This window comes from Fukomys damarensis, unplaced genomic scaffold (assembly GCF_012274545.1).
Source record: "Fukomys damarensis isolate Sample0158 unplaced genomic scaffold, DMR_v1.0_HiC HiC_scaffold_11, whole genome shotgun sequence".
NCBI classification, from domain to species: domain Eukaryota; kingdom Metazoa; phylum Chordata; class Mammalia; order Rodentia; family Bathyergidae; genus Fukomys; species Fukomys damarensis.
The window spans coordinates 44,552,020-44,565,750 of NW_022900923.1; the positions used below are offsets into that span (position 1 = coordinate 44,552,020).

Consider the following 13,731-nt stretch of genomic DNA (forward strand, 5'->3'; position numbering starts at 1 on the left):
CGCGCCCCCCCCGCCACTGGAGCTCCTCTGCACCCTGACAAGGCGGCCCTAACTCTAGGTCCTCTCCACCAGGGCGGTGCTCCAGGCCACTTGCAGGCAGACCCTGGAGGTCGCCAGGACCGCCCTCCTCTTCCTCAGCAGCAGCCTGGCCACCGAGTGGTAGGTGCCCTGCCGGCCGGCGGATGCCCCAGCCGTGCTGTCGCTCCTCTCTCCTGATACCTGGCCCTTCCCCAGCCCTACAGCCCCCACGGGGCTGTGCGTGCCGCCCTCCCTCCGTGCTGAGCTGCTGCCCAGAGCAGGACACAGGGAGGCAGCCGGGCCTCGCAGGGCCATGCACGCATGAGGTGGGGTGCAGGCGGCCTCCTCGGGGGCCTCCCGAGTCCTGGGAGCCCCGCGCCTTCCACTCTCCCGCCTTGGGCTACACAGGGGTGGCCTTGTGGAAAGGGAGTTGGGGAGCAGCTGGGGTCTGCAGAGAGAAGCGAGGGGAGACCCCGTGGCCAGGGCCCCACTGAGAGGCAGGCGGGCACAGCCCAGGAGCCCCGGCCACTGCAGCCTTACTCACTGAGGACTTGAGGGGCGAGGGCAAGACATGGCCAGCCGTGCCGCTGGAAGTGCTCCCCCATGCCGGAAGTGCCCCCCATGCCGGAAGTGCTCCCCCATGCCGGAAGTGCCCTCCCCCGCCTGGCACAGGTGTCCCAACAAAGCTGCCTGGCTCCCGGCAGCACAGCACTGACCTTGGGGCCAGAGAAACAGACTGGGGCACCGGGGGAGGAAGAGGAGCGACTCCTGGTGACAGGGGTGGGGCCCACATCATGGCTGAGTCCCTTCAGATGGTGGCAGAGAGGAGGGATCCATCCGCAGAATCCTGGTAGGTCTTCTCGGAGCACAGCTCCCTCTGGCACAGGAAGGGAGCAAGCAAAAGGTCCTGAGTTTGATACCGGGTACTGAAAGAAAAAAAGAAAAAAAAAATTAAATATACCTGTTAATGGTAGGAAGTTAGAAAGAACAGCTAAACAAAAATTAAGTAAAAATATTACCCACTACCTCCTAGGGACAGGTTCTTACACCTTGCTAGTATATACCCTTTGCTAGTACTTAGTTTCCTACTGTAGCGATATATACATTCTAGCCAACATGCGACTTTTCTGCATCTGCAGTTTTGTACTCTGCTATTCTTGGCAAATGAGCTTGCCCTTCTGTGACAGTCTCATCTGGCGCTCATCTCTCTTCCACCATGTTTCTAATTATCCCGTGAAGTTCCTTTGACCCATAGTTTTGTCCAAACCAGGACCCAATCCAAGGCCACATCTTGTACCTGGTTGCTATGTCCCTAAATCTGAATCCAGCAGACTCGCTTCTCCCACTTCCTGCTTTTCACATCTCTGCCTTAGTGGAGGGACCAAGGCCATTGTTCTGCTTGGGGACTTGTCTGGACCTTCCTCTTGGTGCTTTTTGGCTTGTTCCTCTTTCTTGGCATTTCCTGTAAGTCAGGAGCACTGCAGGCTACACTGTGTGTGCCAGGGTGCATCCTGGACTGTGCTAGGGACTTGGCAATGACACACCACTGGCTAGGGACAGCCTGACCCTTCCTCTGGGCAGATGTGTTTTTCCTGTGGGAGTTGCTCATTGTTTCACTAGGGCCAGCAGGGAGCTGATGCTCCAAGGCCTGACAGGTTATTGGCCAGTAGTCTATGAAAGACAGATTTCCTTCCTCAGTAAGCTCTTGGCTACCACAGAATGCAGTTTCTCCGGGAAAGGAGCTTCATTCTTTCCGTCCAGTTGCAAACATCCCTGGGCAGGGGTACATTTGCAGCTACCTTGCATCTCAGGCTCGTACATTTTCACAGATTCAAGGGGTTCGAATCCACCCCACCTTTTATTCAGCATCATAGCACTGGTGTGCAGGCCTCTTCTAGTTGGTTCCTCTGTCCCAAACATCAGAGACCTGAGAGCCAGCAAGGCTGTCCCGGAGATGCTCTGCCCAGCAGTGTCACAGAGCTCTCTGGCTTCTGCCTCAAATGCAGCCTTCTCCTTCCTTTCCTCAAGGTCCAACAGTGCAGGCAGGACTCCTGAGACACCGGAGGTCCAGGAACTGAAGAGGGCCACCGAGCTGAGGTCCAGACTGCAGAATGTGAGTGGGCTGGGTAGTCAGGGGTCAGTGGTCCAGCCCAGCTGCTGACAGGATCTCAGGTGATGGATATCTTCCTTTTCACCCCATAGCTGGCTGCGGTTCTCACCAGGTGTTCCCAAAACATTGCAGAGACCCAGGTGAGCCTGAGCCACCTGAGCTCAGAGCTGGCGAAGAACCGGGATCAGGTACATGAAGACAGAAGGTCCGTGGGAGTTTCCTAAATTGTGGGGTGGAGGTTGGGAATGCACAGCCCTACAGGTCCAGCAGCCTTTGTAGAAGTGCCCCCACTTCCTCCCTTCCCTTGACAAGGTGGTAGGGCAGGAATGAGCCAGACCCTCTCTGAAACCAGCCAGCGGGATAAAAGGGTCTGGGATCCCCTGTGTATCCGGGAACTTGAGGAGTTAGGAATCTTCTCAGGTGCCGTAGCTCTGAACAAAGAGTCCCTGGCTCTGCCAGGCTCTGGCCAGGTCCTCTCACTTGTGACAATAGTAATGTTGCAATAATGCCTGTAATGGAGAAAGATGCCCCTCCCTCTGTTAGGTTAATTTGTCCTGAGAGGTAGGAGGATCGCAAGTTCGAGGCCAGCCTGGGGACTTTGTGAGACCCTGACTCAAAATGAAAAGGTCTGAAGATGGAGCTCAGTGGGGGAGACCTGCCTGGCATATGTGAACCCCTGAGTTTAAACCCAGCACTGCAGAAACAAATCAGAGAAACAGGCCTGGGAAGGGTCCTTACTGGGGAAGGACAAGTACCAGGTGGGGCTGAGGTCACGTTGATCTACCTCCGAAGTTGTGTGCTTGGCTGCAGCCGGCAGGATTTACAGAGCTTTGAAAGCCCCATTGTCACTTTTCACAAACCTGAAAAGGCACCACCTCTGTGCCCTGGTGGGATGGGGTGTACCGGGGCCTAGATCTCCCTGCCCTGAGCCGGCCAGAGCAGGGTCCCCGCAGCAGTCAGGGCCCCTGTAGGTCTGTGATCTGAGTCCTCCATTCTAAATGCCACTCTCTGCAAGTGCCGTCGTGCCCAGCCCAGACACGAGGCCATGTGCCGTCTTCATTTACCCCTTAGGGAGAGTACACCGCGATTCTCAGAAGTAGTAAGGGTCTCAGATTAGGGGTGCTGCCCCTCAGGGGTGCACAACATGTTGTATGCACTGTTTCTGAGCCCTGAGGTGGGAGATGATTCGGAATTCAGGACGCACCCAGCCTGAGCCCCGGCCCCCACCCTGCCCCCACTCAGGGTAGGCCCTGGGGTGGCCAACGCCTGGGAACCCTTGTGCTCTGCCCAGGGCCTGGAGGTGGCTCCGGAAAAAGCGGAGATGGAGTCACCCTGAGGAGCCACGTGGGCCTGAGGGCGAGGAAGGGCACCCTAACCCCCCAGGGCTCTGTGTCAGCCAGAAGGGGAAGCAGGAGACAGTCCTGACCTTCAGCCAGGGACAGGAGTCCCTGAGCGGCTCCTCTCAACTCCCTGCTGCTGGGCAGGGCCCGGGCGAGCATCACCGATTGTGTTGTTCTGCAGGAGGATGGTGTTGGGTCCTTTTCCTAAGTTCCCGCGGTGTGCCAGGTTTTGGGGAGCCCTAGCAGGGAGACCCTCTGGCCTGGCTGGTGACCGGGGAGATTCCTGCTCCCCTGTATCCTGTGCCTGGCAGGCGCCCTCGGGTGCGGGCCCCCACTCTCCTGGGGCAGCGCTGCTCGGCTTCCTCTCTGCTTCCTCTCCCTAACTCTGCGGGCTCAGGCTTTCGAGTGGGGAGGACCCGCAGGAGAACGAGAGAGGGTTTGCTCTGCAGTGACTTAAACAAACTCAGGCCGGCAAGGCCCCCACTGCCGCCGCCCTGTCCCCTTCCTCACCCTCCACCCTGTGCTGTGTGATTCTTCCCGCCTCTTCCACAGCACCCAGCAAATTCAGAGCTGCTTGGACAAGATGTACCTCATCTACAAACAGTTCAAGAAATCTAGGATGAGGCCAGGTGAGCCCTCTTCCACCCCCTGTTATCTGTGGGTGCTCCCTCCGGGGTTCTGGGGGTCTGGTGCAGCTGGTCTAAGGCCACGTCCCCATGGTCACACTACCTGCAGGCCGGTGAGTGACGAAAAGCTTACACCCTGCTCGGTATCTTGTGAGAGCCTAGACGACACGGCGGGGAGCAGTGAGCAGAGCCTGTGTGCTACAGAAGCAGAGGCCCTGGCCAGCTACTCCAGAGGTGCAGAGGCAGGAGGATCGAAAGTTCGAGGCCAGCCTGGGGGACTTAACGAGACCCTGTCTCAAAATAAAACAAAAAGGCTGAGGATGCAGTGCTTGCCTGGCATATGGGAACCCCTGTTTAATCCCAGCACTGCAGAAACACAAGAGAAATAGTTCTGGAGAGGGACTCTTCCTGTGGCAGGGACTTGGTAGTTTATGGAGTGTTTTCCTATCTACTGTGTCTTTGGGGCACTGAGGCAGCCAGGTTTTCCAGAAAGGAGGGACCAAAAATTTCCACAAGAGCCCCTGGCCACACATCTGCCCATTGTCTGCTGGTCTCACAAAGACCTCTGGGCAGGGTGCCACTCAGGCTCCGGGATTCGAGCCTGCTTGCCAAGTCATGAGGACTCATGACTGTCGTGAGGACAGGACGAGGGGTGCATCCAGGGAGGGCTGGTGTCGGACATAAAGGACCCTGGGGGCCTAACGAGAGATGACCGCTCTCTCCTTCCCATGTCCTGGGCATTTGCTTGTCTGCAGACCAAAGGCCTTGACTCCAATTGCTTAATGTTCTCCTGTCCCTGGGATCATCCAAACCGTGCTGCCAGTACAAATATAATACCAGCCACAAATATGAAGTTAAGTTTTTCATAGCCAATTATTTTCCACTTTGTTTTGTTTTAGTTTTTTGAGACAGGGTCTTACTATGTTGTTCAGGCTCTGAACTCACTGTGTAGCCCAGGCTGGCCTCAAACTTGCTGCAATCCTCCTGCCTCAGCTTCCCAAGTGCTGGGATTACAGGGGTGCACTACCACAGCCAGCTTCTCGTAGCCAAATTAGAAGGAAACAGGTGAAATGAATTTTAATATATTTAATATATCCCACGTGTGTTTTCAGCATGTAATGTAAACAAGGTTACTGAAGAGGTATTTTCTGTTCCTTTTCCATTTTATTTATTTATTTCTGTGTGTGGTACTGTGGATGGAACGCGGGACCTTGTGCTTGCGACGCAGGCAGCAGCACCACTGAGCTAAATCCCTGACCCTGTATATTCCTTTTTTAGACTTCGACTCTACTGCATCTTCAAGATCTCATGTGCAATTCACATTTAGAGTACATCTCTATTTGAAAGCTGAATGGTCAACAAAGTAAAATGTAGTCTTAACAAAACCATCAAGCTACCTTTAATGGGAAAGATACGTTGTGCTGCGTTAGTTTTAACATTTAAATTAACTCGTAAAAATTCACGTCCTCAGCCGCGCAGCTGTGTCAGGGGCCCCGTAGCCATGGGTGTCTGGGCCCACCGTGGGGGACATACGGGTCGGCCGAGAACAGCCTCCCTCAAGGCCCCAGTGCTCCCTCACGGCCTGGCCTCTACAGGCGACAAGGGACAGGGCCAGGCTTCCTGTCTCAGGAAGCCAGCGGGGCCTCGGGCCACACCCACCTCCGTGCTGACCGCTGACCTCAGAGGCCAGGAGCCCACAGCTCTGTCACTCACGACTTAGCCCTCTGGGGCATGGCCCCATCCCCGGGGCTGTGTGTGCTCTCACGCTATGTAGGGCTCCTGGGAACTGAGGACAGCGGAGCCTCCACATTTAATAGATGAGGAAAGGAGACATGGAGAGGCTAAGTAACCTGACCCGTAAAGGCCCAATTGCTTTGAACCACCAGGACTTTTACTTCTAATGGCTTTTCAGAGTTTTCTATTAAAATTTGACGCAAACCCTTACGTGGTTATGCCTGGAATGTTGAAAGATACCCACTGGGTGTGTTGTGCACCCCCCATCCCAGCTTCTGGGGAGGCCAAGGCGGAGGGGCTCAAGATCAAGGCCACCTGAGGCAAACTCAGCAAGATCCTGTCTTAAAGTAAAAATTTGACAGAAGGCTGGGGATGCAGCTCAGTGAAACACCCTGGGTAGAACGAGCCACTGGAAAATGCTCAGTGGTTTTTCTGAGCAGCCTCTTCCATGATCTGAGCAGGATTCGTGGGCTCCGAGAGGCCAGATCACTAGCTAATAGCAGGCAGGGCGGGGGCTCGTTCGCAAGTGCTGTCCACTGCGGTGGGCCCAGGAGGTGTCCTGCTGTTGAGGGAGCAGAAGGGGAGGACTCATCTAGACACCTCAACTTGCCGCTGCACCACTAGGGAGGGCCGTTCCCTTGAAAACCAGCAGGGGGCAGCACCTCCAGGCTCTGGAACATTAGGGCCCTTCAGGAGGCCACCCACAGCGGCCAGGTGCAAAACTGCAGCTGTCTGGCAAAGTTGCCCCTTCTGGCAGAGCAGCTGGGCACAGAGGGGGAGTCCGGACGGTGGCCCGGCTCCTCCGGCTCATTGCCACAGGGCCCTCTGGTTGTGTGGACTCTGCAGCAGTGGGGCCAGCTGGCTGCAGACACTGGCCACCTGTGAGTGCTGGGCAAGGGACCGAAAGTGACCACGCATCCGTGGGGCCTACTCATCCCCCCTCCCACCTGCAGCTTCCCCTGCTCCCACCCACATGCAGGTCGCCTTCCCCGCAGCCTCTGCTCCTGCCCTTCCTGGCTCCCTGGGCTTTGAGCTCCCATGAAGCTGGGCCCGGGCTGAGCTGCCTGTGTCCGTGTGAATGTCCCTGCCCTGCGGCACCCAGTGGTGGATGGAGTCAGTAGGTGACATAATTCCCGACTTTCCTTCAGGGCTCGGCTACAATGAGGAGCAGATTCACAAGCTGGATAAGTGAGTAGGGTCCACTGGCGGGAGGGTGGGGCCACGGAAGGGGGTAGCCGGTCCCAGGCTGTGGCTGGGCAGTGGGCTGGGGGCTGTGTCTGGGTGGACGGAAGGGCAGGAAGCGGCACAGCTGGGTCAGAAGGAGGCTTCGCTGGTCTCCACCCCTCTAATCCGGCACACAGGTGCATTGCATTCACGTGCTTCTGCAGCTGTGCGTCTGCTCCCTCAGGGACCCAGCCTAGGTCATGTGCACCCTCCAGGGCCCTCTGTCCCCCTTCCTTGTCCCCTTGTCCGTGCATCTGCTTCACTGCCCTCTGGCCTTCCGGCTCCCAGTGCGTGACTCCGTCTCCTCCCTCTTCGGAGACCGTCCGTGTGCCGGACCCAGGTGTGGGGCACTTGTGCTGCACCAGGTGGTGGTGGAGCCAGAGAGATGCTGAGTTAGTGCGCGGCCGGCTGTGGCCTTTCATCTCTGGGCCTTGCTTCTCCGTCCCTCCAGGGTGAATTTCAGCCATTTAGCCAAGAGGCTCCTGCAGGTGTTCCAGGAGTGTGTGCAGAAGTATCAGGCGTCCCTGGTCATGCACAGCAGGTGGATGAGGTAATGGTCTGGCCCTTGGTCCCTTGGTCGTGGGCCCCAGGGCCTGGCCCAGCCCTTCCAGGCTGCAGAGGACCCAGAGAGAGAGAGATCAGCACAGGAGGAAGAGGGCAGAAGTGTGGTGTGTGGTGTGTGGTCTGTGGCCCTGGTACCAGGCTTGTTCAGTCCACAGTGCCGTTTTGTGCAGCAGATGGCGCCACCCCATTTGGCAGCCAAGGGAACTGAGGCTTGGGTTGCCTGCCTCTTATCACAGTCACATAGCCCAGCCAGTAATCCGCAGAACTCTGGATTCTTCCCACCACCCAGCGGGCAGTGGTGGAAACATCTTGCTGAGGAGACCACCCCCCTGAGTGCAGGACAAACAGCTTCCGGCTTCCGAGTGGGGCAGAGCGGGGGCAGGTGGTGCCTCTAGCAGACCTCCCACACCCGAACCTCCGGGAGTTTGGGGGCTCCTTCTTGGGCAGCGTCTGTGTCCCCTCCTCCGGGCGCCGTGTGACCTGTGGGCCTGTGACTGCCCAGCCTCACTGTACAGCCCCCGTGCCTGGCTCCCTGTCCCCAGCACAGCCCAAAGTTGAAGTAGGGCTTGGATATCAGTACGTTAGAAGCGCCTGGAGGAGTCGGGTTGACAGGCAAGCACGGTTTGATGGCTTGGTTTCATCTCTGTGCTGAGCACAAATATCCCTGTTCGTATCCGGCCTGGGTGACAAGTGTCCCTCTGCGTGTGGGGCAGGGACAGCGAGGGAGGCAAGTGCCTGGGGTCCATGGTTGCCTGATGACCACCAAGGGCCCTGGGAGCAGAGAGCCAAGTCCTGCTCCGAACCTGACCCCACCTGCTTCTCCAGAGAGGTGCAGAAGACCCGGAACCGGCTGCGCCTGGTCGGCTGGTCTGTGACCACCTGCAGCACAGAAGCACAGGGAGCCCAGGAGACCCTGAGTGAGGTGCGACCCTGCGGGGCTGGGGCTGTGGAGGAGAGGCCTGGATGCCCGGCATGGGGTGGGGGTGGACAGAGCTGCCCTGGCCAAGCCCAAGTCTGTCCATGAGGGTCAGTCGGCCTTAGATGGGGAACGTGTTTCCCAGTAATCTCAGACTGACACAGCCACCGCAAGGGCAGAGGCGCTGGGGCACTGGTCACAGGCCTCCTGCCTCGGTGCTCCCTGCTGCCAGAGAGGGCCGGGCCCTTTCTCACGGCTGTGGCTTAGCCTGGGTCACGAGGGGTTGGGGTGGGACACAGAGGTGACTGGGCAGCCTGGGCCTCCGTCCCACTCCAGGGGTGCAGGCTGGGGTGGTTCTGTCCCGCTCTTGCTCAGTGCGGCCCACCCAGCCGTGCACAGTCTGGCACATCCCTGACGGGCGCATGGCGTCCCTTCAGATCCTTCAGCAGCTCCTCCAGGACAGGACGAAGGGGGCCGAGGCGGCACCTCCGGCTCTGGCTCCTCATCCCGGGACTGCTCCCAAGGACCTGGTGGTGCAGTAAGGGGCCCAGGGGGCAAGCGTGCCAGCTGTGTGTGCGCGGTGTGCGTGCACGCGTGTGTGTGTCTGTGTATGCGTGTGTGTTGGGAGCGGGGAGGGTGCTGAGTGGAAGTTGTTTGGCCTGGATACTGCCGGAGGGGCTGTACTCAGCGGACTCTCGGCCTCTGCCCTGACAGCGTGCGAGAGCTCTTCGAGGAGGTGAAGCAGCTGGCCTTTGATCTCCAGGACAACAACCGCGTCATTGAGCGGTGAGGAGGCCACTGTGCTGGAGGGTTGGGGCCTCCAGCCAAGGCCTCGGGGTGCAGGCCTTGTCCACGAGTGAGGCTCATGCAGAGGAGCTGTGGGTTTCACTTGTCCTCTGTTCCTTCATTGATTCCTGGGCACTGGGGACGGAACCCAGAGCCTTCACACAGCTACATCTCCAGGCCTTTTCAATTGCGTGCTTTGAGACAGAGTCTCACTAAGTTGCCCCCCTGGGCTCTAACTCGCCACCCTCCTGCCCCAGGGGGGCTCACGCACCAGGTGTTTAGGTAGTCTCTGAAATGCGACCCGCAGTGCTGTCAGAGCCAGCGGAGACGGAGGTGGATTTGCATCTGGGGTTTGGGCCCAGCCCCTGGTGGATGCTGCGCCTCAGCTCCCTGTCACCCCCAGGCCCTGCTCCTGCACACCGCCCTGCAGACGCAGCCCCCTGCCCCTCACAGCATCCGGTGGTGAGGGAAGCTGGCCGTCTCTTGAGCAGGTCCCCTCCGGGTGGATGGGAGTGCACAGCACGCAAAGGCTTTCGGGCTCTGTGCCCTGTAAGTCACAGGAGAAATCTGGCCAGTGCCCTGTAGCCAGGTGGGCGTGTCTGACAGGGTGGAAGGCTGCAGAAAGCACACAGACACCAGAGATAACCAACCCACTCACACACCCGGGCCAAGCGGCCGTGGCTTCCCTCATCCTGTCTGCCCGGTCCCACATGCGGAAGAGGGGCCCGGTGGGAAGAGGGAACAGAGGTCCCAATAGGACCTGGGTCCTGACTGTTCCTTACCCATGCTCAACTCTGGGAGACATGGTTGGTTCGGAACTGCTACTTTGTGCTGCTAAGGACCCTTCCTCCACAGCCTCCTACAGTGCTGAGCCACTGCAGTGCTGGCTCCACCTTCTTACATAACCACAATAGGAGATTCTAAAGCTTCTTGGAAAGACTTTCCAAGACAACCCTCTGGTCAGGAAGTTCCAATTTTAGTGCTGACATAAATTTTTCTTGCTATGATATATAGTCCCCTTGCAAATTTTATTTTAGTGAGTTTTCACTTCCTCATTCTGATCTGCAGCCACAGAGCCAAAAGAATCGATTTGACCCCCTCCTCCTAAACTCTGCTGCTTCTGAAAGCATGCGTGCCGGGGCCTTGCTCTTGAGCCTCTGGGGCTGGGGGTTTCAAAAGCTCCCAGGGTGATGCTAACACACAGTTTGAGTGGAGAAGCAGAGGGGAGCCAGGAGCCCTGTGGCTGGGTGCTCAGGACGTGGACGCTGCTGGGCCTGGGCTGTGGTGTGCAGGCTCTGTCACGGAGGGGCGGAGCTCACTGGTGCTTCTCCATACAGGTTGAGTGCAGCCCCATCCGCTCCTGACATCTGAGCTCCGAGGATGCACAGCTGTCTGGAAGCATTAGAAGCACTGCACACTGCTCTCCTGCACTGGGACAAAACCCAGGGTGAGACCTGGTCCCGTCTCATCAGCCCACTACCTCCAGCCTGGCACAGCCAGGAGATGTCCCCGGCATTACCGGGCGCTGACTGGGCCTTGGCATCGCTGTCAGGACCCACAACGGACCGGGGCAGCCGCTGCTGGCCTGGCCTTTGTGCCTCATCTGTACCTGGCCTTATGGATCTGCAGGGACGGCCCTGGCTTCCCTGGAGCCCTGGGTCTTCCTTCCTTAGTGTTTTGTGGCGAAACGTCTTCCTCTCCTGTGCTTCCTGAGGGTCACCGCGCTCAGCCGCAGGTGACAGATGGCCTCGATGCCCTGCTCTTGGTCTGACCAGCCCCAGGCTGAGGTGGGTGGAGGAGATGCAGCCCTCCGGGACGCTCCCTCACCCTCGCTCTCGGGGGTACCACACGGCCCTGAGACGCAGCTGCTGGGCGTCCACAGGCAGCTGTGCCAACAAGCATGGCCTGGAAGGCCGAGCCCCGAGCAGAGAACAGGCGCAGCTCCCGGGGTGAAATAAACGCTGCTGCTGGGTCTGCTCGCTGTGGCGCTTGCTGGGCTGTGTCTGAGAGGCTGGGGAGTCCAGGGCTGGGTGCGCAGGCTGAGGAGGAGATGTGGGGGAAGTGGGGCCAGGCTCCGCCTTTCCCCTTAATGGGCCCCAATTTCAGGAAAGAGCCCAAGGCTGGGCCTCTTGCTGAGTGGGGGCGCCTTGCCCTCTGTGCTCCTGCTCCCTGTTCTCTGGGGAGCTGCGTATGGAGAAAGTTCAGTCTTTTTTTCTTTAACCCCCCAAAGCACTGTCTAAGTACCTGCGGCTTGTGCCCATCCCCACCACCGTTTACAAACGAGACTGAACTAAATATTTGAGGACTGCTATGGGTCATTTTAAGCCTTCCCTCATTTTGTCTAAAAGCTAGAGTGCTGCCTGGGTAAGGCACTTTGATTTACACAAGATGCTGGTAGATATAGTACCCGCCCGCACTTATCAAGAGCTGAACACCCGCCTGGCCTGGCCACTGCTGGAAGGCAGCCCGGGAGGAGAGGGAGAGGGGTGGAAGCCCCACCGTGTGCTCTGGGGCCTGTAAACAGCACTGTGCTTGACCCCAGATAGCCCTGATGCCCTTCCTGCCCACCTGTAGCCTTCTTGTCCTGAGCTACGTCCCCATGACTTGGCAGAGTGGGGAGGCTGAGTCCTGGGGGCTGGCGTTCTCACGGCCAAGACTCCAACTCTGCTTCTCCACGGAAGGACCAGCAGGCTCCGAACCCCGGCAGAGCTCCTGGAGGCTGCTTGTGAATCGGCTCTAAGACTTTCCTGTTTGTTCTCTGGACCTCAGTCCCAGCAGGTCACTAAAGCCCTGGGTTCAAGTTCTGGGATCTCAGGGGCCCTGGGCACTGGGTAAGCCCTCTGCTCTGTTGGGGTGAAGTGAGGCTGACTCTGTGGCTCATCAATGGCCCAGCAGGAAAATCCCACAGTGGGTTTTCCCTGGCGGCTGTGGTAGCTCTGGACCCCCTGTGTTTGGTGGGGCTCTGAAAGAGCCAGGGTGTTCCTGAGAGCCAAACACAGATGTCTGGGAAGTGAGCCAGGGTCTGACCTCATAAGCGAAGCCCATGGGATGCGGAGGACATACTCCAAGGCTCAGCCGGCTCCACCCATCTGAACCTCAGGGAGCTTCCAGTTTCGTCTCAGAAGGGAATGAGGAAGTGTACCAAGGTCCAGGACCAAAAACACCGTCCTCAGGTGTCCACGGGCCCCTCGAGGGCTCTGTTCCCTGGAGCGATTGCTGAAGAGCCCGTTCAGTTCATCTTGGGACCTGAGCACTGCAGTGGCCAGGCCCGGGGCCAGGAGCTGAGCTGTAGAGCGACAGGGACACCAGGAAGAAAGGCGTGCCAGGAACTCCAGCCCCACCCGGCAGGTGCTATGACAGGGACGATCATTCCCCGCGCTGTATGCAGGCACCATCAGGGCAGGGTGCCTCGGTCAGACCCGGAGTGGAATCTTGGCCACTGAGCCACGGATGAGTTGCCGAGAAGGCATGGAAGGCACCTGCAGGGGGGACAGCAGGGCCCAGGAGTGGGAGGGACTAAGCATTTCTGCATTCCAGGGGAGTGAAGTAGAGAATCCGTGTTGCAGAAAGGGAGGAGCTGCCCCCAAAGGTTAGAGCCACTAAGCGTGGGAACCCAGGGCAGTTTCAGGTCAAGTCCGGTATTCACAGGTAGCCTCTCCGGTGCCTCGCGGAGGGCGGAACGTCGTGGGTGGAGCAGCTGCTTCCCTACGTGCCAAATCATGGTGCTGGTTCTCAGCACAGCCTCTCCCTGCCTGCCTCTTGCCTCGGAAGCCCCCCCTGCGGGGTGACAGACGAGTGTGCCGGTCTCAGCTCAGAGAGGGGCTCAGGTCTGTGGTGTTCAGGGTCGTGGCCGGCATCCTCAGCCAAGATATGTCCAAGTGAAAAAGGGCTCTGCCCCACGGCTACAGGGCGTCCCTGCTGGAAGTGCAGCAGGTGTTTCTCCCCGTGCCCTGGTGCTACCAGGCTGGAGCTCTGTTTCCCTCTCAGAACCCAGAGCTGCTGCGTGTAGACTGGTGCCCTGATTCAGAACACAGACTCCAGGGCCCTGCCCAGCTCCTGAACCCAGTCAGTGAGGGTGTGGCCCGGGAATCTGCATGCAAGGTGCTGCCCTGACAACTATCACAAGCTCATGTTTGAGGGCACCGAGGCAGTCTGCAGAGGGCACCGGACACGCCAGCCGCCAGGCCTCCTGGCAGCCGAGGTGGGAAGCCATTCTGAGGAGAAGATGGGTTTCCTTCGGGAAAGAGTTTCGGCCTCCTGGAGCTGCTCCGGTCCTTCCCTGCACCCCTCACCAGAGAGCAGGAGGGAGGGGAGGAAACAGAGAGGGAGAGTCGGAGGGCAGGGAGGAGGAAATGGGAGCAGCAGGAAGGAGGGGAAGGGAGAGAGAAAGCGGGGGAGCAGGAGAGCGAGGAG

General features: G+C 58.6%; 1 protein-coding gene across 5 annotated transcripts in view; it reads left to right on the top strand.

Annotated features, from left to right (window-relative positions):
* Positions 1-11,627, top strand: part of Ikbke (inhibitor of nuclear factor kappa B kinase subunit epsilon) — a 20,278-nt gene extending 8,651 nt beyond the window's left edge. For 4 of the 5 annotated variants that reach the window (XM_010613095.3, XM_010613097.3, XM_010613098.3 and 1 more), the window contains exons 17-25: positions 2,047-2,131; positions 2,221-2,333; positions 4,021-4,097; positions 6,977-7,016; positions 7,504-7,602; positions 8,442-8,538; positions 8,970-9,070; positions 9,247-9,318; positions 10,656-11,626. In XM_010613095.3, coding sequence (XP_010611397.1) covers positions 2,047-2,131; positions 2,221-2,333; positions 4,021-4,097; positions 6,977-7,016; positions 7,504-7,602; positions 8,442-8,538; positions 8,970-9,070; positions 9,247-9,318; positions 10,656-10,689 — 718 coding nt within the window. In that variant the 3' untranslated portion in view covers positions 10,690-11,626. Of the gene's footprint in view, positions 1-2,046; positions 2,132-2,220; positions 2,334-4,020; positions 4,098-6,976; positions 7,017-7,503; positions 7,603-8,441; positions 8,539-8,969; positions 9,071-9,246; positions 9,319-10,655 lie in introns of all 5 variants that reach the window. The other variant, XM_010613099.3, reaches the window with a different exon arrangement.
* The last annotated feature ends 2,104 nt before the right edge of the window (positions 11,628-13,731 follow it).